The sequence below is a fragment of the Equus quagga genome, chromosome 17, assembly GCF_021613505.1.
Source record: "Equus quagga isolate Etosha38 chromosome 17, UCLA_HA_Equagga_1.0, whole genome shotgun sequence".
NCBI lineage: Eukaryota > Metazoa > Chordata > Mammalia > Perissodactyla > Equidae > Equus > Equus quagga.
Window position 1 is genome coordinate 4,204,828 of NC_060283.1, and position 14,983 is coordinate 4,219,810.

A 14,983-nucleotide genomic window follows, 5' to 3' on the forward strand; every position below is an offset into this window, starting at 1 on the left:
AGGGCAGGCAGGCAGAGCCCAGGAGGCCCTGGGCAGACGGGTGCCCAGGTAGGAGGCACAGTGGAACACTGTGGCCATTTGAAGAAAGACATCTGGCATCCAGGCAGGCCACCACGGACCCTGCTTACAAAGTGGGCAGGCGCCCTGACCTGGTCCTCATCTCGGCTGGCCCAAGAACCACTGGGCAGAGCTGCCACGCGGATTCCCCGAGGGCCCACCCTGTCAATCAAACCGCAGGGCCCAGGGCTGGGACATGGCAGAGTGGAGGCGGTACCTTCTCTCCTGTGAACAGCAGCATCCCGAACATGGTGAAGAGACACAGGTGGAGCGCCAGCAGCAGCAGGACACTGGGGGACGGATACCGCGCTCAGCACTGGACACACACCCCACACGCCCAGCAGGACAGGGTCCAGGGACAGCCGACCCCACCACCCAGGGAGCTTTCTGCAGCCGGCCCCTGGGATGGGTCCCTTCCTCCCCCTAGAACCTGCCACATGCTTGCCCATGGGGTCCTGTCCTAGTGGAGCCCTTTCTTGGCAGGGACAACTGGCAACCCCGGGGGCATGTCCTGGGGACCCAGAGAGGCTGCATCCAAGAAGCCCAGGGACTCTCGGAGGAGGAAGGCCACTTCCATCCATCTGGGCTGGGTGGTGAGTGGTCGGTCACGTGAGCCACTTGGGGAGGGGACCGGAGGCAGGCAAAGCGCCCAGTGGGTCTCACAGACCACGTGCAGGTCTCGGCCCACAGCTGCCAGGATGGGAGCCTGGAGGCGCCCCCATGGCACAGCAGAGAGCAGAGACCCCCGCCCGCCCCACTGGCCCTGCCCCTGGGCCCACCTGGCCATCTCGGGCAGCGAGCGCCTGATGCACTTGAGCGTCTTCTTCATCATGGAGGAGTTCTGCATCAGGAAGAAGGGGCGGAGGAGCCGGCGGACCCGCAGGGGCTGCAAGAGACCAGGCCACGCTGGAGACGGCCCCTGGCGCCCCCGCACCCAAGGCCAGCCACACCTGTGGTCACCATGGTGATCACCACAGCCAGGGGGCCTCCCCCGGCCACACCCTCGGCTGGCTGCTGGCTCCCGGCTCCTGGTTCCGGGTCACTTCTCTGCCGCAGACCTGGGCCTCCCCTGGCCCAGATGCCCGGTCCTGCCAGGTTCCTGACACCCACCACCACGTCCCCCCAGGGCACAGCTCGGACTCCGACAGCACCTCAGGGAGGGGGCGGCCGGAGCCACTCGGGGCACCCTCCTCTCTGGCGCGCACCCCGCAGAGTGCCCTCCGTGTGTCTCTACTCAGCGCTGTCCTGCCCACTAGGGGCTATTCCACGTGCCCTCCTCAGCCTTCCTCCTGGCACACCCCCACCTGGCTCTGGGCCTCACCTCCAGACACACACACACACACACCCCTTCCCCTCTGCCCTCCTGTCAGAAGTGAAAGGTCCTCCCTCCTCACACTGTCCTCAGGACCCCCCGGTCCCCCAGGAGCCCTTTTTCCCTCTCCACTATCAACACGCCACACGCTTTAACACCCGCTACTCACCAGAAGGACACTTGCCCCTTCACTGGGCCCACGTGCCCCTGCTCCTGTCCTAGCCAATCGGTCCTCCTGTCCAGGGGCACTGGACCCACCTGTGAGGACCTCCAGGCCTCTGAGCCCAAGATTGCCTTCCATCCCCCAGCGCTCGGCACAGACAGCTGCCAGCCCCCCGACACACGGCCTCAGCCCCTCTCGTCCTGCCCAACCCCACACGCTGGACACCCTGAGCACCCTCCTCTCCTCTCTGGCCTCAGCCCCAGTGTACCTGTCCACCCATGCGATTTTAGGTATCATGCTTATGCTCTGGACTCCCACGTTCCATCTCCGATCCAAGCTCTCACCTCCAAACTCCCGTCCTCAACCTGAACATCTGGTCCCCGAAACACAAGGATGCCCGGCCGCCTCCCCGCCAGGGCCCTCCACGGTTGCCTGGGGTCCACGCCAGCCCATCCTGGGCCTGCCCCCGCCTTCCACCGCCGCAGCGCTCCACCCACAGTCTGCTCAGCTGGCTGGTATGCCCATCCCTTCCGTCTCAGCGTAAATGCCACCTCCTCCGGCGCTGCCCTGGGTTCCTGCCCTTCACAGCACCCACGGCATTTTGGAATCCTATTATATAGCTGGCGTTTCCCAGCCACAACAGAACAAGGTCCCACCGCACTAGCACACAGTAGGCCCTCCAGAACACGTGCAGAATCAATATCCCAAGGACTCGCTCAACCTCCCCGGCTGCACCTGTCCTCAGGAGGGACCCCGGCTCCCGGCACAGGACTGAGACGGCCAAAGGAACCAGCGGTGAACGGACACTGCTCAGGGCTCAGCCCCTGCCCCCAGCTCACCCAGAATCCACTCACTGGCCCCCGGCAGGAAGCCCCTGTCTTGGGGCCCAGTATCGGTCTCAGCCAGCCCTCGAGTCAAGCAGGAGCTGAGCATCCCGCCGGCGCCCCAACCTGGGTCTGGACCCTCGCCTGTAGACAGATAGGGCCCAGAGCGCAGCTTCTCCCAGTACCCCACCCCACCGAGGGCCTGCCCGACGCCAGGGCCACCCAGTGCCACAGACGCAAGGACATGCAGCCCTCACGAAGGAGGGGAAGGTGCTTCCACATGACTGGCCTGCAAGGAGGAGCCGGCCCAGTGCCAGTTAAGGATCACAGCCCTGGCCCCCAAGGCTTCAGGGACAAGCCCCCAGCCAGTCTGAAGACAACCCCTCTCCTGTGAGAAACAGAAACGGCCAAGCCAGAGCAGGGACCATGGCCCATCGGGTGACCAGAAGCCTGAGTGTGATCTGACCCTCCTGGCCACAAGGTTGGGGGCAGCAGGACCCCCATCAGGTAGAAATGGACATGGTCCTCCAAACGGGCCCCCGATGCCCAAGGGAGTTCTGAGGAACGGCCAGCTGGCCACAAAGGAAAACCTCAGGCCTGCTTTGCAGACAGCTCTGGGTGCTGGGCCCCAAGCAGAGGCGGATCCCACGTAGCATCACAGCCTCAATCAGGAAAGCCCCTGAGAGACGGTGCAGAGGGAGAGCTTTGCCATGGGCAGGGTCACCCTGTCTGGACTGAGAAGGTAAATTCCCGGGTGGGTGGTCAGGAGCATGGAAAGAACGGGCTGGATGATGGGGACGAGGAGTCCAGGGAGGACACGTGTGGACAGGCGGGTGAACACCCACCACGGGGCATCCCCCAAGAGGAGGCTGTCAGGACAGGATGACACATCCTGTGATGCCCGAGCCTCTCCCCTCGGCCACCCGCTCCGATCTTCACAAAGCACGCACAAAGTGGCCACAGAGGCAGGGACAGAGGCTATGCCCGGGACCAACAATGCAGACCAAGGCCACCACTGAAGGCCCGCCTGCCACAAATGAGCCAGCACTGGCCCCCAATGTGGCTCCTGGTGGGTGGGTGACTGCGTGGGCCCCTTCCCCATGCAGGGCACCGATTTGTCCTCACTGGACGGTCAGGTGTGCAGGTTAGGGCTCTGCCTGCCCTGCCCTCCAGGCCTCTCCCAGGACCACCGTCCCAGCCCCAGGGCCAATGCCACTTCCAAGGAGGGCACACCCACAGCACTTGCACCATGCCACAGCCCCTCACCCGGAGCAGCCAGCCTGCAGGAGGGCCCAAGGGCGCTGTGAAAGCTCGGTGACACGAGCCACGGGGCACAGCCCTCTGTGGGGCTAGAGGAGGTCATATAGGCTCCGAGCACTAGAACGAAACGGAAGCAGCAAGTGTCACTCCCCACCCGACAAGTCCAGGCCGCGCTCGTCTGGCAGCAACCCTTCCTAAGGGAGGACAGCGCACCATAACCGTTCACGAAAAGGGGGCAGGGTGCCGGGCCAGTACCCAATTACCGAGGACAGACCGGGGTGCTGCTGCCTGGGGGGCAGGGAGGTCTGCGTCGGGGATCCCCAGGCACATCCGACAGGAACCCTTAGCAGAACTCCAGTAATTAAAAAGGGCAGGACCACCGAGGATGGGCCCTTGGGAAGGAATGCGGCAAAGTGTGCGGGGGCGGGACAGGAGGAAGATCTGGCTCAGAGGGCCCTTGCTGGCGACACAAGCAGGCCGCAGCGCGGGGCACTCCCTTGCTTGCTGGTTAGGTGGCCGTGTGCTCAGTATATACTAAGTAAGGGACCTCCTCCTCCCTCCCTGCTCCTGATTTCACACGAGGATTGCTGGGCATGAGAGGCACACAATTGAGCCCTGAAGCGACAGAACATCGTGCCCACCAGACGGGCACGATGGCCATCACTTGGAAATGGAGCCGGTGGCGGCTGGGCCGTCCTGCTCCCTTCGGGAGGGGATGACAGCCTCCTCCTGCACAGGAAGGAGGGCAGCATCTCACTGGGGAGAGCCGGCCGCTGTCGGCGCTCCTGCAGGGAAGCGGGAGGCAGCGTGTGGGTGCCAATGGGGTCTACGCCCCCGTCCCCCGCAGTCCTGGGCCGTGACGCTGGGCTGGGCCTGCCACCCACAGTCCTCCTCCCTCAGCCGCTGCCTGCGTGGCTCGGCCAGTGGGGCAGTGGAGGCCCAGGAGGCAGGACACAGAGGTGGGCCTGCTCCCTTCTGCTCACCGGCTGCTCAGCCCGCAGCGCCGCAGGGCTTCCAGCCCATTCCTTCGGCACCCCCAGAACCAACCTCCTCGAGCACCCGCCGGGCAGCACCCCCTCCTCAGAGGTCAGAGGTCAGGGTCCCAGCTCCAGGGGCCCCTGCCCTGAGCTTCCAGGTACCAACAATCCGGATCTTCCCTTGGCGCCCCAGCCCAGGGTGAGGCTCTTCCTGCAGCTCTGCGTCGCTGGGTCCCCTTTTGCTTTTCTGGTTACTCCACACCTGTTTAAGCCCCCGTGTGAAATTCTCTCTAGTAAAGGTCCTGATGGGTGTCTGTGTCCACCCCTGATGGATACGGATGTCCCCAAACCAGCTTTGCCCAGCTCTATTCTATCAGACCACAGGGTGGTGCTTCTGGGCGTCTCAGGGGAAACAAAGATGCTGCGGTCAGAGGTCAGGGGACGGCGGCTGATGTGGGTTTTCCTAATGTCGGGCATCAGGCGGTTGGGGCGTGTGGCTGGAGTGAGGTCCTGGGGGTGTTTTCAGGGGCATCCAGCCAGTTGAGGGATTCAGCTAAAACTGGTGAGGCAGGACCAGGACCTGGAACTCGCTCCCAGGTCCTCGGGCCGTCCCAGACCTCAGTGTCTTCACCCACAAGGCTCCCGGCCAACAGGTGACAGACGTGTTACAGGGGGTGGGGAGAGCTGGGCAGGTGGGAAGAGAGCTGCAGGGCCTTGGGACCCCGCCCACCATTCACCTGGGCAGCCGCAGCCTGCAGCCCACCCAGAGCTCCCTGCTCTGGCCTCAGGGCTGCCTCCCCACCTACCTCCTGACAGACGAGACTCAGCGACACGGTCCAGTCCAGGAGAGAGACCACCAGCACCAGGAGGTAGGCCTGCAGCCAGAGGTTCTTCCAGAACTCGGCCCACCCGACCAGGTAGCTCTACAAGAGAGAGTGCACAGTGAGCAGGCAGGCAGCCGCACACACAGGCCAGGCCGCGGTGGCCGGAGCAGAGCGCCTCGGCGGGCAGGGTCTCTGCGTGACTTGGGGAGCAGGAAGCCGAGCGGCAGTCAGGAGGCCCGAGCTCCCTGCCCGGGCTGCTGGTGAGCTCGGGCGGCTGGTGACCTCGGGCTCAGCACTGAAGCGCTCTGGCCTCAGTTTCCCCTTTAGGAACAAGCTCCCTGCCCATTCTGTCTGCCCAGCCATGAATTCAGCCTGTGCACGAGAACGATGCTGGAAAAGACCAGGAAACACAGAAAGCACAGACTCAGGGGCCGACGCAGACGCGTGGGGAGGGTGGGACCCGGTCCCTGGTTCTGCCCTCACCTAGCTGCCACTTCCCACCATCATACAGCCTGCAGAGGCCACAACTTGCAGATAAAAATGCAGGCTCTCTCTCACCCTTTGAGCCTTCCCAAACATACCAACCATTCAAAAAGTGCCAACGAGAACTTCTCACTAGTTTCAGTTCCACTCAAAAACCCTCAGACCTCCCAACCACAAGATGGGCTGAAAAAGAAAAATCAGAAACCGCCCGGGGCCCTCAGTCACACACAGGCACCGACACACCCCCAAGCCCCTCGGGCTCAGAATAGAGGCCTGACCCACCCTCGCCACAGCGGGACTGTGGGCGGGCACCACGGGACCCGGTGCTGCAAGCAGGGCGTGGTCAGGCCTGCGCCGGAGCCAGGGACGTGTGCTGGGGCCGGACCGCAGCACTGGAACGGCTGTCGTTTGACAAACGTAACAGAACGTGCGGCCCACAGCAAGATGCCAGCCCTCCGCGTCTCACTGGGAAGTTGCCACAGCTCTGAAGCTCTGACGCGGCTCAGAAGCCCCAACGCACAGGGCAGGGCCCACCTCCAGCTCCAGGAAGGACTCAGGTCACAGAGTCCAGAGTCAGACACGCAGCCGCGTGAGCTGCAGACCCCTCTCCACCCCACGTCCAGCTCCTCTCCTCCTCTGTCTCTTCCCGTGGAGGTGGGAGGGGGGCCACGGGAGAGACCACTAGTCCCCTCTTGTTGGGCTGGGGTCTCTCCTCCCAGGAGCACTGCCAGACCCCCCTGACCACTCCCGGAGGTCCTGCAAGGCTGTGCACCCTCGATCGCTCGACCCAGACTCAGTTTACACTCTGGAGAGAGAGAAGAGCTGACAGAGCCTCTGCCTCAAGGCCCAGGATTCTCCAAGAAACCCAGGCCTCCGCCCGGCGGGTCAAAGTGCACAGAGAGGAGCACGGATGCGCGGATCCAGCAGCATCACCAATCAGGAAGGGGCCGGGCTTCACCTTCACGGAGACGTCGGCCACGAAGACCAGCAGGCAGAGCAGCTCGATGCTCTCAGTCAGGCCGCAGGGTGGCTGCCAGGGGGCCGAGCGGTAGCGGACGTCCGCGGTGCGAGTGAGCGAGGAGGGGGTCTCGAAGAAAGCCAAAAACAGGATCAAGAAAATGGTGAGGCTCAAGATCCTGGAAGAGGGACAAAACTGGTTAAAATGAAAGACCCAGACACAGTCCAGGGCCAAAAAGCAGATCAGCAGGCGGAACGGCCGGAGGGCAGCAGGACAGGCTCCCTGGGACCAAAGGGTGGAGCCCACACTTCCCAGTCTGTGGCCACTTGTGTGGTTAGATAATATTAATCGGGGTGAAAGTCGATTGCCATGGCTGACCGGAACGTTCTGGAAAGGAACCTTCACCACCAAAGAGCCCTCTGTGTACAGGCTGGGCTCCGTTCCAACCAGGAGGGGAGACAGCACGTCCTTCTCCACCGGGGGAGGGGAGCCTGCCTAGACCCTGAGACCTGCCTCCCCCCAGGAGGCCACAGGAACCCCGCCGTCCACGTGTGTGTTCTCACCACTGGCATGCATCCGAGTAGTACCATCGGTAAAGCCGCAGCGAACTGGAGTCCACGCGGTGGTGAATGGAGCGATACTGGAAGGGAGAGGCCACACGGGGGAGCATATGGGGGTCTCCACAACGCCCACCGCAGCCAGCCACATGCAGAGCACGCCTCCCCACGAGAGGCCCAAGGCGGGGAAATGGGCTGAGGATATGGCACTCCCGTGCCCCAGGGGGAGTTGCGCCCGGCAGACAGAGAGTGCACCCCGAGGGCTGGACCCCAGGGCCACCGGGTGCACGGAGGGAACCCTCGTTTGCTCAATGCACAGCTGTGCCCCGTCTGCCCGGAGGCTCTCTCCTCTGTGCAGCCAACTGTGTCACCCTGCAGGATGCCCCCGGCCTGATGCCGCACGTGGGGCACTGCTCGCTTCCAGTCTCTTTCGCTCGTGGAGCCCATGTGTGGTTTGTGAGGAGGGGGTGGTCTTGCCATCTCTGGACATCTGTCACAGGACTGGAACAGGGTGGCGCAAGGCAGCCCCTCAGTGGGTGGTCAATCAATGAGGCAAGTGATTCTGGGACTCCGAAAAAGAGCGCCCAGCACCCGTCTCCTTAGGGAGGACTCGAGGCGATGCGCCCAGAGGCCCGGTCATTACAGTTACGTTGACCACGCGGTCCAGCAACCGCGGCCTTGGCCCCAGGACAGCGAGGAGTGCAGGGACGAGCAGGGCACCCACCACCCAGTCCCCACAAGATCCAGAGACAGGCCCAGGCCCAGGCACTCGGAGCAGGCGCCACCCACCTGGATGGCATCTTCGATGAAGACCACAGCCTGGTCGAAGCACAGAGCTCGCCTGGCCTCAGCACCTGCGGGCAGAGAGGACACATCGGTGACAAGGGGGACCATGTGGCAAGCGCCCATTACAGGACGACTGAGACCGAGGAAAGGACCCAGCTGCGCTTTTGTCCAAGGCTCTGGAACCAGATGCCCTTCACCTGCAGCAGGTCTGCACACACCCGGAAGACAGGGCCCCGCTCAGCGCAGTGTCCCCCGTGTGGGGCAGGGTCTGAACAGGTAAGGGGCCTTTTCATCGTGAGCACAGGGCTTGGGGCCCAGGGGAGAAGCAGCTCCACTCCCACCATTCCTGCCCCCCAGGACCAAGTGGCGGAGGACACGCGGCACCGAGCGAGGTCTGGAGCCAGGCCCCAGTTCCCCAACTGCTGGCCCGGAGTCTAGGGGTCATGAACTTAAGCTCACCGTGCATCTCCCCCTCTGTCAAATGTTAATGGGCACCCAGCTGGGCCCCCAAGAAGGTACCATGAGGGGCACCGCAAACACAGGAGAGCCCCCAGGCCCAGCCTAGCACACACAGCACACTCAGTAAATGGCTGGCTGTGGCTACCCTTCCGCCACCTTCCCCACCCAGCGCCAGGTGCTCAGGGCACAGGAGGACGGGATGGGGCCCACGGGGGCCAGGCAGGCTCCCCACTACGAGGGGCCTTCAATGCAGTCGGGCGGCTGGAAAGCCCTGGCCCAGCACCCCGGGGCCCTGCCCATCAGGGAGCCGCAAGCCACACATCTGGCCAGTCATGGTGGCCCTGGGTTCTGCCCACCGCATCATGGGCAAGTGCGGCCTGTGTGGCTTCGCTGCAGAAGCCACTGCCTGACCCAAAAGAAGAAGAAAGGCATAAGGAGCTGCCACTCAGCAACAGAGGAACCCCACTGCCTGAAGCCCAGGAGAGAGGGACCGCCCCAGGCAGCACGGGCCCCTGGGGGAGCAGAGCCATCCGCAGTCCCCAGCAGCTCCCAGATCAGGGCTTGCAAATGAGGTGCACAGCCCCGTCTCCATCTCCCTTGAAGATTCTACTTCCACATGTGGTCCTTTGGGGCCAGTGGCTGCCAAACCCGCCCTCACCCGGCACCGAGAGAATGCAGACGTGCACACCTCTAGGGCAGAGGGGCCAAGGGGGGGGGGGGGGGGGGGGGGGGGGGGGGGGCGGCGGGCCGGGCACCAGGCAGAGCTCCAGGTCACTGCCCGCTCTGCCCACCATCCCCAGGGAGGCGGCTGCCCCCGTCCTCAGGGCTCATGCAGCAGGGCCCGAGGACCAATCCAGGATGTGAGGGACCCTGGACAGAGGTAGGAGACCGGACTCTGTCCCAGCTCGGCCACGGCCTGGCTGCATCACCCACTTTTACACCACAGCAATCCCTGTCCTCTGCCTTTTCCCTAACCAGTAAGCCAGTGAGGGCCTGCCCAGGAACAAGAAGAGAAAATGACTCCCCTCAGCCTCTGGCCATGGCCCATGAGGTGGGACTGAGTCAGAAGGACCTGACCGAGGGTCCCCAGGGTGGGCGGGGCACCCTGCAGCAGCAGTTCCTCCACCCCTGCTGCTGGGAGAAACAGACTTCGGGACACACCAACCCCGAGTGCAAGGCCCCGTCTAGGAGCTCGCACGGAGCTGCAGGAGGAGTGAATAGGCCATTCTCAGCCCCGGGTCTGCAGAGCCTGGCCGGGGAGGCCCCGAACACTGAGTGAACTGTCCACGTTCTCAGAAGCCCGCCCCCAGAGGCCCCTCTTGCCGGCCACACTGCCTGACCCTGGCCACTGTCTCTACAGCATAGGCCTCATCTGCCCAGCCGTCCACTCTGCCAGGACTGGGACCCGCAACCATCACAGTGCACCGTCCAGGATGGCCATCAGCACAGAGCACAGCAGCTCTGCCACCTGGCCGGACCCATGCTGAGGGCCTCCCTTCCTGGATTCTCTCTGAAGCCTCCCACCGCCCCTCAGGGCAGCCCCTATGACTACCCTCCTTTTACTGAGACTCAGAAAGGCTAGGCAACCTGCCAAGGTCACACGGCTGGGAAGTGGCATCACCAGAAAGGCACCCAGACATCCAGACACGAAGTCTGCATCCCCTGACCGCCACCACGTCCTACGTGCCTTGTCCAGGGCCCTGCCAGGCCTGGCACGGGCCGGATGGAGAACTTTCCAGGGGACAGCCTCTGACATGGGCAGGCGGGTAGCCGCCCCAGTCTCTAGTTTTCTCATCTCCTCTGGGGAACCTGCCTCCATTATCCCACGGATGGGCAGGCACTACAGACCCCTCCCCAACAGAGAAGGAAAGGGGGCCCAGGGAGGGACCGTGGTCCAGTATGATGCTAGCAGTGGCCACACCAGATCCCAGAACTGGGACCTTGGGCAGGCCCCGGAGACTCTCTGGGCCTCAGTTTCCTCCTCGGTAAAAGGAGGCTGAGGCCATTCCATCCCTAACCCAGCACGCAATCCCCCAGCTGTCTGCCAGAGACATTGGACTCCACCCTCCCGCCCTACTCGGATTCAGCAATCTCTCCACCGTAAACAGGAAGGGCAGGACAGAGCTGCAGAGGGCAATCGGAGGAAGCTGCCCCGGCCTGGGGAGGCCTGCCCAACCCCAAGCTCAAGGGGGACCAACCTCCGGGGCGCCCCCTGGGGCCAGGAAGGAGAAGGTAGAGCAAAAGGACTCTCAAGTCACTGCCAGCTGGGTTCGAATCCCACCTCGGCCACTACCTGGCTGTGCGAGACTGGGTAAGGGAACGCCCTCCCTGTGCCTCAGTTTCCCCCGTAATTACAGGGGAAAATGGAAGTGCTACCTCCCGGGAGTCACCAAGGCGATCCACGGAAAGCACGACGCCCGGGTCCGCCCCGGGCACTCGGGGCTGCAGGGGGCTAGGTGCCCCCGGGCCGGGCGAGGCCTCTGGGTCCGGCTGGTCCGGGACAGGGCGCGACCCCGCAGCACCCGGCCGACGCCGGCGCCCCCAACTCCGCGCCCGGCCGGGGTCCGCAGGGCGCAGCGTCCCGTGCTCCGGAAGGCGGCTCCCCTGGCGCCCCGCGCCGCACGGGGCAGCTCGGCCCCCGGCCGGAAGGGGCGCGACAGCAGCGAAACGGCGCGGGCCGGCGGGACCCCCACGCGCCACCCCCGCGCGCGCGGCCCCCTCCCCCGGCCGCCGCTCACCAGGGCCGACCGGGATGCCGCGGCGGCCAGGTGAGCCCGCCGGGCAGTCGCGGCCGCCGCCGCCGCCGCCGCCGCGGGCCCCGCTCAGCAGGGGCTCCGACTCGGCCCCGGGGTCCGCCATGGGGTCGCCGCGCCGCCGGGACCTCCCAGGAACTCGGGACGCGAGCGCCGGGCTCCACTGCGCAGGCGCGGCGTCCCCGCCCCTGGGGCTCAGGAGGAGGAGCTGCTGGCCGTGACGTAAGGGAGGCCCCTTCGCTACCAGCCAATGAGGACGGAGGCCTCGCGTGAGGAGGCGGGGACTCCGTGGGCCCCGCCCCTTAGGGCTGGGGCTCCGCTTCCTTCCACCAGGAAGGAGCTCTCGGGACCACCTGGGGCTGCAGGGAGGCGGCTGGGAGGGTGGTCCCCGGTCCTGCAGCGTCAGCGCCACCTGGGCCGTGGTTAGGGATGCAAGTCCTCGGGCCCGCCCAGACCTGCCAAATCAGAAACTGGAGGGGCACGGCCCAGGAATCTGTGTTTTGCCATGTGAGGATGGAGTACGTGGGGTGACCGCAAAGGACATCCCCCCAAATGGAACTTGAGTTTGCCCTCTGCTCATAAAATTAGGAAGAATAAATATAACTGAGGGTAAAGTTAAAAAGACAGATGACACACTGAAAAAATATTTGCAACATACATAAAAAGTATTCTCAGCATTAATGAAGAGCTAGTTTGTATGGCACCTTGCCACAAAGTTAGCTTACAATAACTCCCCTTTATTATTTCTCAGTCCTGGAGGTCAGAAGTCCAGCGGCTCAGCGGGGTTCTCATCTCAAGGGCTCACAGGGCCAAAGTCAAGATGTTGACCGGCCTGGGCCAGGCTTCCTGCCGTGGGGCTGGGACTGAGGTCCCCATATCTTCATGGATGTCAGCTGATGGTCCTTCTCAGCTCCTAGAGGCCACTGTATCCCTTTGCTCCTGGCCCTCTCCATCATCAAAGCCAACAGGAGTGCACTGAATCCTTCCCAGGCTTTGAATGAGATGCTTCAAGGTGCAGCAAGATGCTGCCGGTCCCTCTGACATCCCCCTCTGCCACATCTCTTTGCTTTTACGGCTCATGTGATTACATTGGGCCCATCAGATAATCCGGGATAATCTCCTTATTTTAAGATCAGCTGATTAGTAACTTAATTACAGCCACAAAATCCCTTTTGCCATCTAACCTCCCATAACCAGGAGCGTGATGCCAGGGCGTGAAGGTGATGGGGGCCAAAATCCTGCTTCCCACAGAGCTCTTAAAAATCAGTAAGAAAAAGATTAAATTCTCCATAGGTGGGAAAGGGGTGAAGGACATGAACCAGAAGCTCACAAAAGAAGAAATGCCAATGATGAGTGCATGAAACAAAGCTCCATCTCAGTAGAATACAGAAACACGGAGCTGGCCTGGTGGCACAGCGGTTAAGTTTGCACGTTCCGCTTTGGCAGCCCGGGGTTGGCAAGTTTGGATTCTGGATGCGGACCTACGCACGCCTTGTCAGGCCATGGTGTGGTAGGTGTCCCACATATAAAGTAGAGGAAGATGGGCACGGATGTTAGCTCAGGGCCAGTCTTCCTCAGCAAAAAGAGGAGGAGTGGCGGCAGATGTTAGCTCAGGGCTAATCTTCCTCAAAAAAAAAAAAAAAAGAAAAAGACAGAGGCGCTTTGGGACACCTGCGTGCTGGCTCTGCTGCTTCCACCCCTAGGCTGGCCCAGCTGTAAGACCCTGGGCACATTACGCCCCTCTCTGAGCCTCGGTTTCCCCATCTGTATAGTCGGGAGGGAATTGCACCAGCCTCACGTGGCTGTTGGGACGGTCCAAACAAGGAGACACATGTCAAGCACGGGGCAGATGGGAGGTGCCAGGTGGAGGGGGCGCCCTTCCATCAGGAGCAGTCTGAGTGCCAAGCCCACCCCCAACGCCTGCCCTCGGAGCTCCTTCCCATCTGGTCCAGGGGAGATGGAGAGAGGATGCTGTGGCAGCGTTTCCCAGGCCCAGGAGGAAGGCATGCAGACTTAGCCGGCGCTAGCCACACCCCTCCCAAGGCTGTGCAATCTTGCAGGGCCCTCTGCCCTGCTTCTAGTGATGGGGAAACTGAGGCCAAGCTGAGAAGGACTCTGCCCGGGTCTCCCCTTGTCTGCAGCTGAGGTTGGACGAGGTCGCCAGTCCTGCCACTTGCTCGGTCCGTGCGTCTTTCTGGAGCCCCAGACTGGGAGGCAGTCCTGCAGGAGACCCGGGGCCTAACAGTGACATCCTCCCTACTCCTGTCTTCCTCTCTCTTTTCCCTTCCAGCCCTGGCCTCTTCTCTCCTTCCTCCTCAGCCCAGAGAGGGGAGTAACTCTGCCACAGTGCCCTGTCCAGGTGGCAGCGGAACCTCCCTGGAAGCACAGTTCCCAGATCCCCTCAACCTGCTGGACACTGGGCTACAGCAAACATTCCACAAAGCCATTCCTCCCCTGCGGGGGACGCGCAGGCACTTAGGCTGTGGTGCAGGGAGGAGCCAGGGAGGAGCAGGGAGCTGGTAAAAAAAAGAAACAACAGGCCCAAGATGGAGTTGCTTGCCCCCAGGACAGCAAACCAAGACCTAATTGCAGTTTCACCCCCTCCCAGGAATGTGACCTTAAACCCATCAGGCTGGAAATTGCTGATCAACGCTAATGAAGCTATAACCTCTAAATCTCTGGCGGCCCTCCCCCAGAGAAAGAAAATTGTCTCATTGCCTGAAACAATCTTGTCCTTTGCTTTTCCTGACGACTTTGTCCTGCCCAGTTTCTGCCTATAAATACCTTCCATTTTGCACAACTCCCCTGAGCCTTTCTCTTTCCTAGGTGGCATGCGGCCCACTTCTTGAATCAGGGAATAAAGTCGGTTCGATCTTTCAGTTTACCCAGTTGAATTTCTGTTCGTCAGCAGAGCGATGGGAGAAGGAGGCAGTAACCTGGACAATCTTCACGTGCAGTGCCCTCAGCAGAAGAGAATGCATCCCGCGGAAAGGAAGCCGTCTCTGCCCGCCGTGGACAGCTGCCCCCACACGGTGCTCTCAATTAACCCTAGGACCGGACAGCTGCCGTGGCTTGGAAGTTGCCATCCCATCGAAATCTCAGTGCTTGCCCAGCTTCAGTCGTCGTCTGTCTCCTCGTAATTCTTCCCATCCCACACCCACCTGCACTCTTTGTCTTACAGTTCCATTCGAATTAAGTTGATTGATTTTCCCTACTTAATTTCATTGCAGGTAGTAAATGCTGCACACCAAGTCTGATGGGCTACCGTCTTTTTTCTGGCACGCATTAAAAGAAATATGCGTATTAGTTATCTAGTGCTGCGTAACAAATAGCCTGCAGTCTTCATGGGTTCTTACCACGTTTATTATCTGCCAGCTTTTCTTAGACTGGATGTGGCTCAGCCGGACGCCTCTGGCTGTGGGTCTCTCCCAGGCTGCAGTCAAGGTGTCGTCTGGGGATGGCCTTCAGCTCCCGCCCCCGTGGGCCTCTCTGTAGGGCAGCTCATGACACAGCAGCCGGCTTCATCAGAAGGAGCGAGCACAAAGAGCCAGAGAGAGAGAACGAACATGC

General features: G+C 62.4%; 1 protein-coding gene and 1 long non-coding RNA gene across 5 annotated transcripts in view; one reads left to right on the forward strand and one right to left on the reverse strand.

Moving 5' to 3' along the window:
• TPCN2 (two pore segment channel 2) overlaps positions 1 to 11,583 on the reverse strand; it is a 26,514-nt gene extending 14,931 nt beyond the window's left edge. For 2 of the 4 annotated variants that reach the window (XM_046643688.1, XM_046643686.1), the window contains exons 1-4: positions 3,880 to 4,661; positions 3,623 to 3,733; positions 837 to 943; positions 275 to 347 (exon numbers count right to left, since the gene is read on the reverse strand). In XM_046643688.1, coding sequence (XP_046499644.1) covers positions 275 to 347; positions 837 to 943; positions 3,623 to 3,733; positions 3,880 to 3,946 — 358 coding nt within the window. In that variant the 5' untranslated portion in view covers positions 3,947 to 4,661. Of the gene's footprint in view, positions 1 to 274; positions 348 to 836; positions 944 to 3,622; positions 3,734 to 3,879; positions 4,663 to 5,399; positions 5,517 to 6,858; positions 7,037 to 7,421; positions 7,499 to 8,204; positions 8,270 to 11,398 lie in introns of those variants that run through there. The other 2 variants (XM_046643685.1, XM_046643687.1) reach the window with 2 other exon arrangements.
• Positions 10,786 to 14,665, forward strand: LOC124228803 (uncharacterized). The gene is made up of 2 exons (XR_006885798.1): positions 10,786 to 10,971; positions 14,322 to 14,665. It is a non-coding gene; the product is annotated as an uncharacterized LOC124228803 (long non-coding RNA).
• The last annotated feature ends 318 nt before the right edge of the window (positions 14,666 to 14,983 follow it).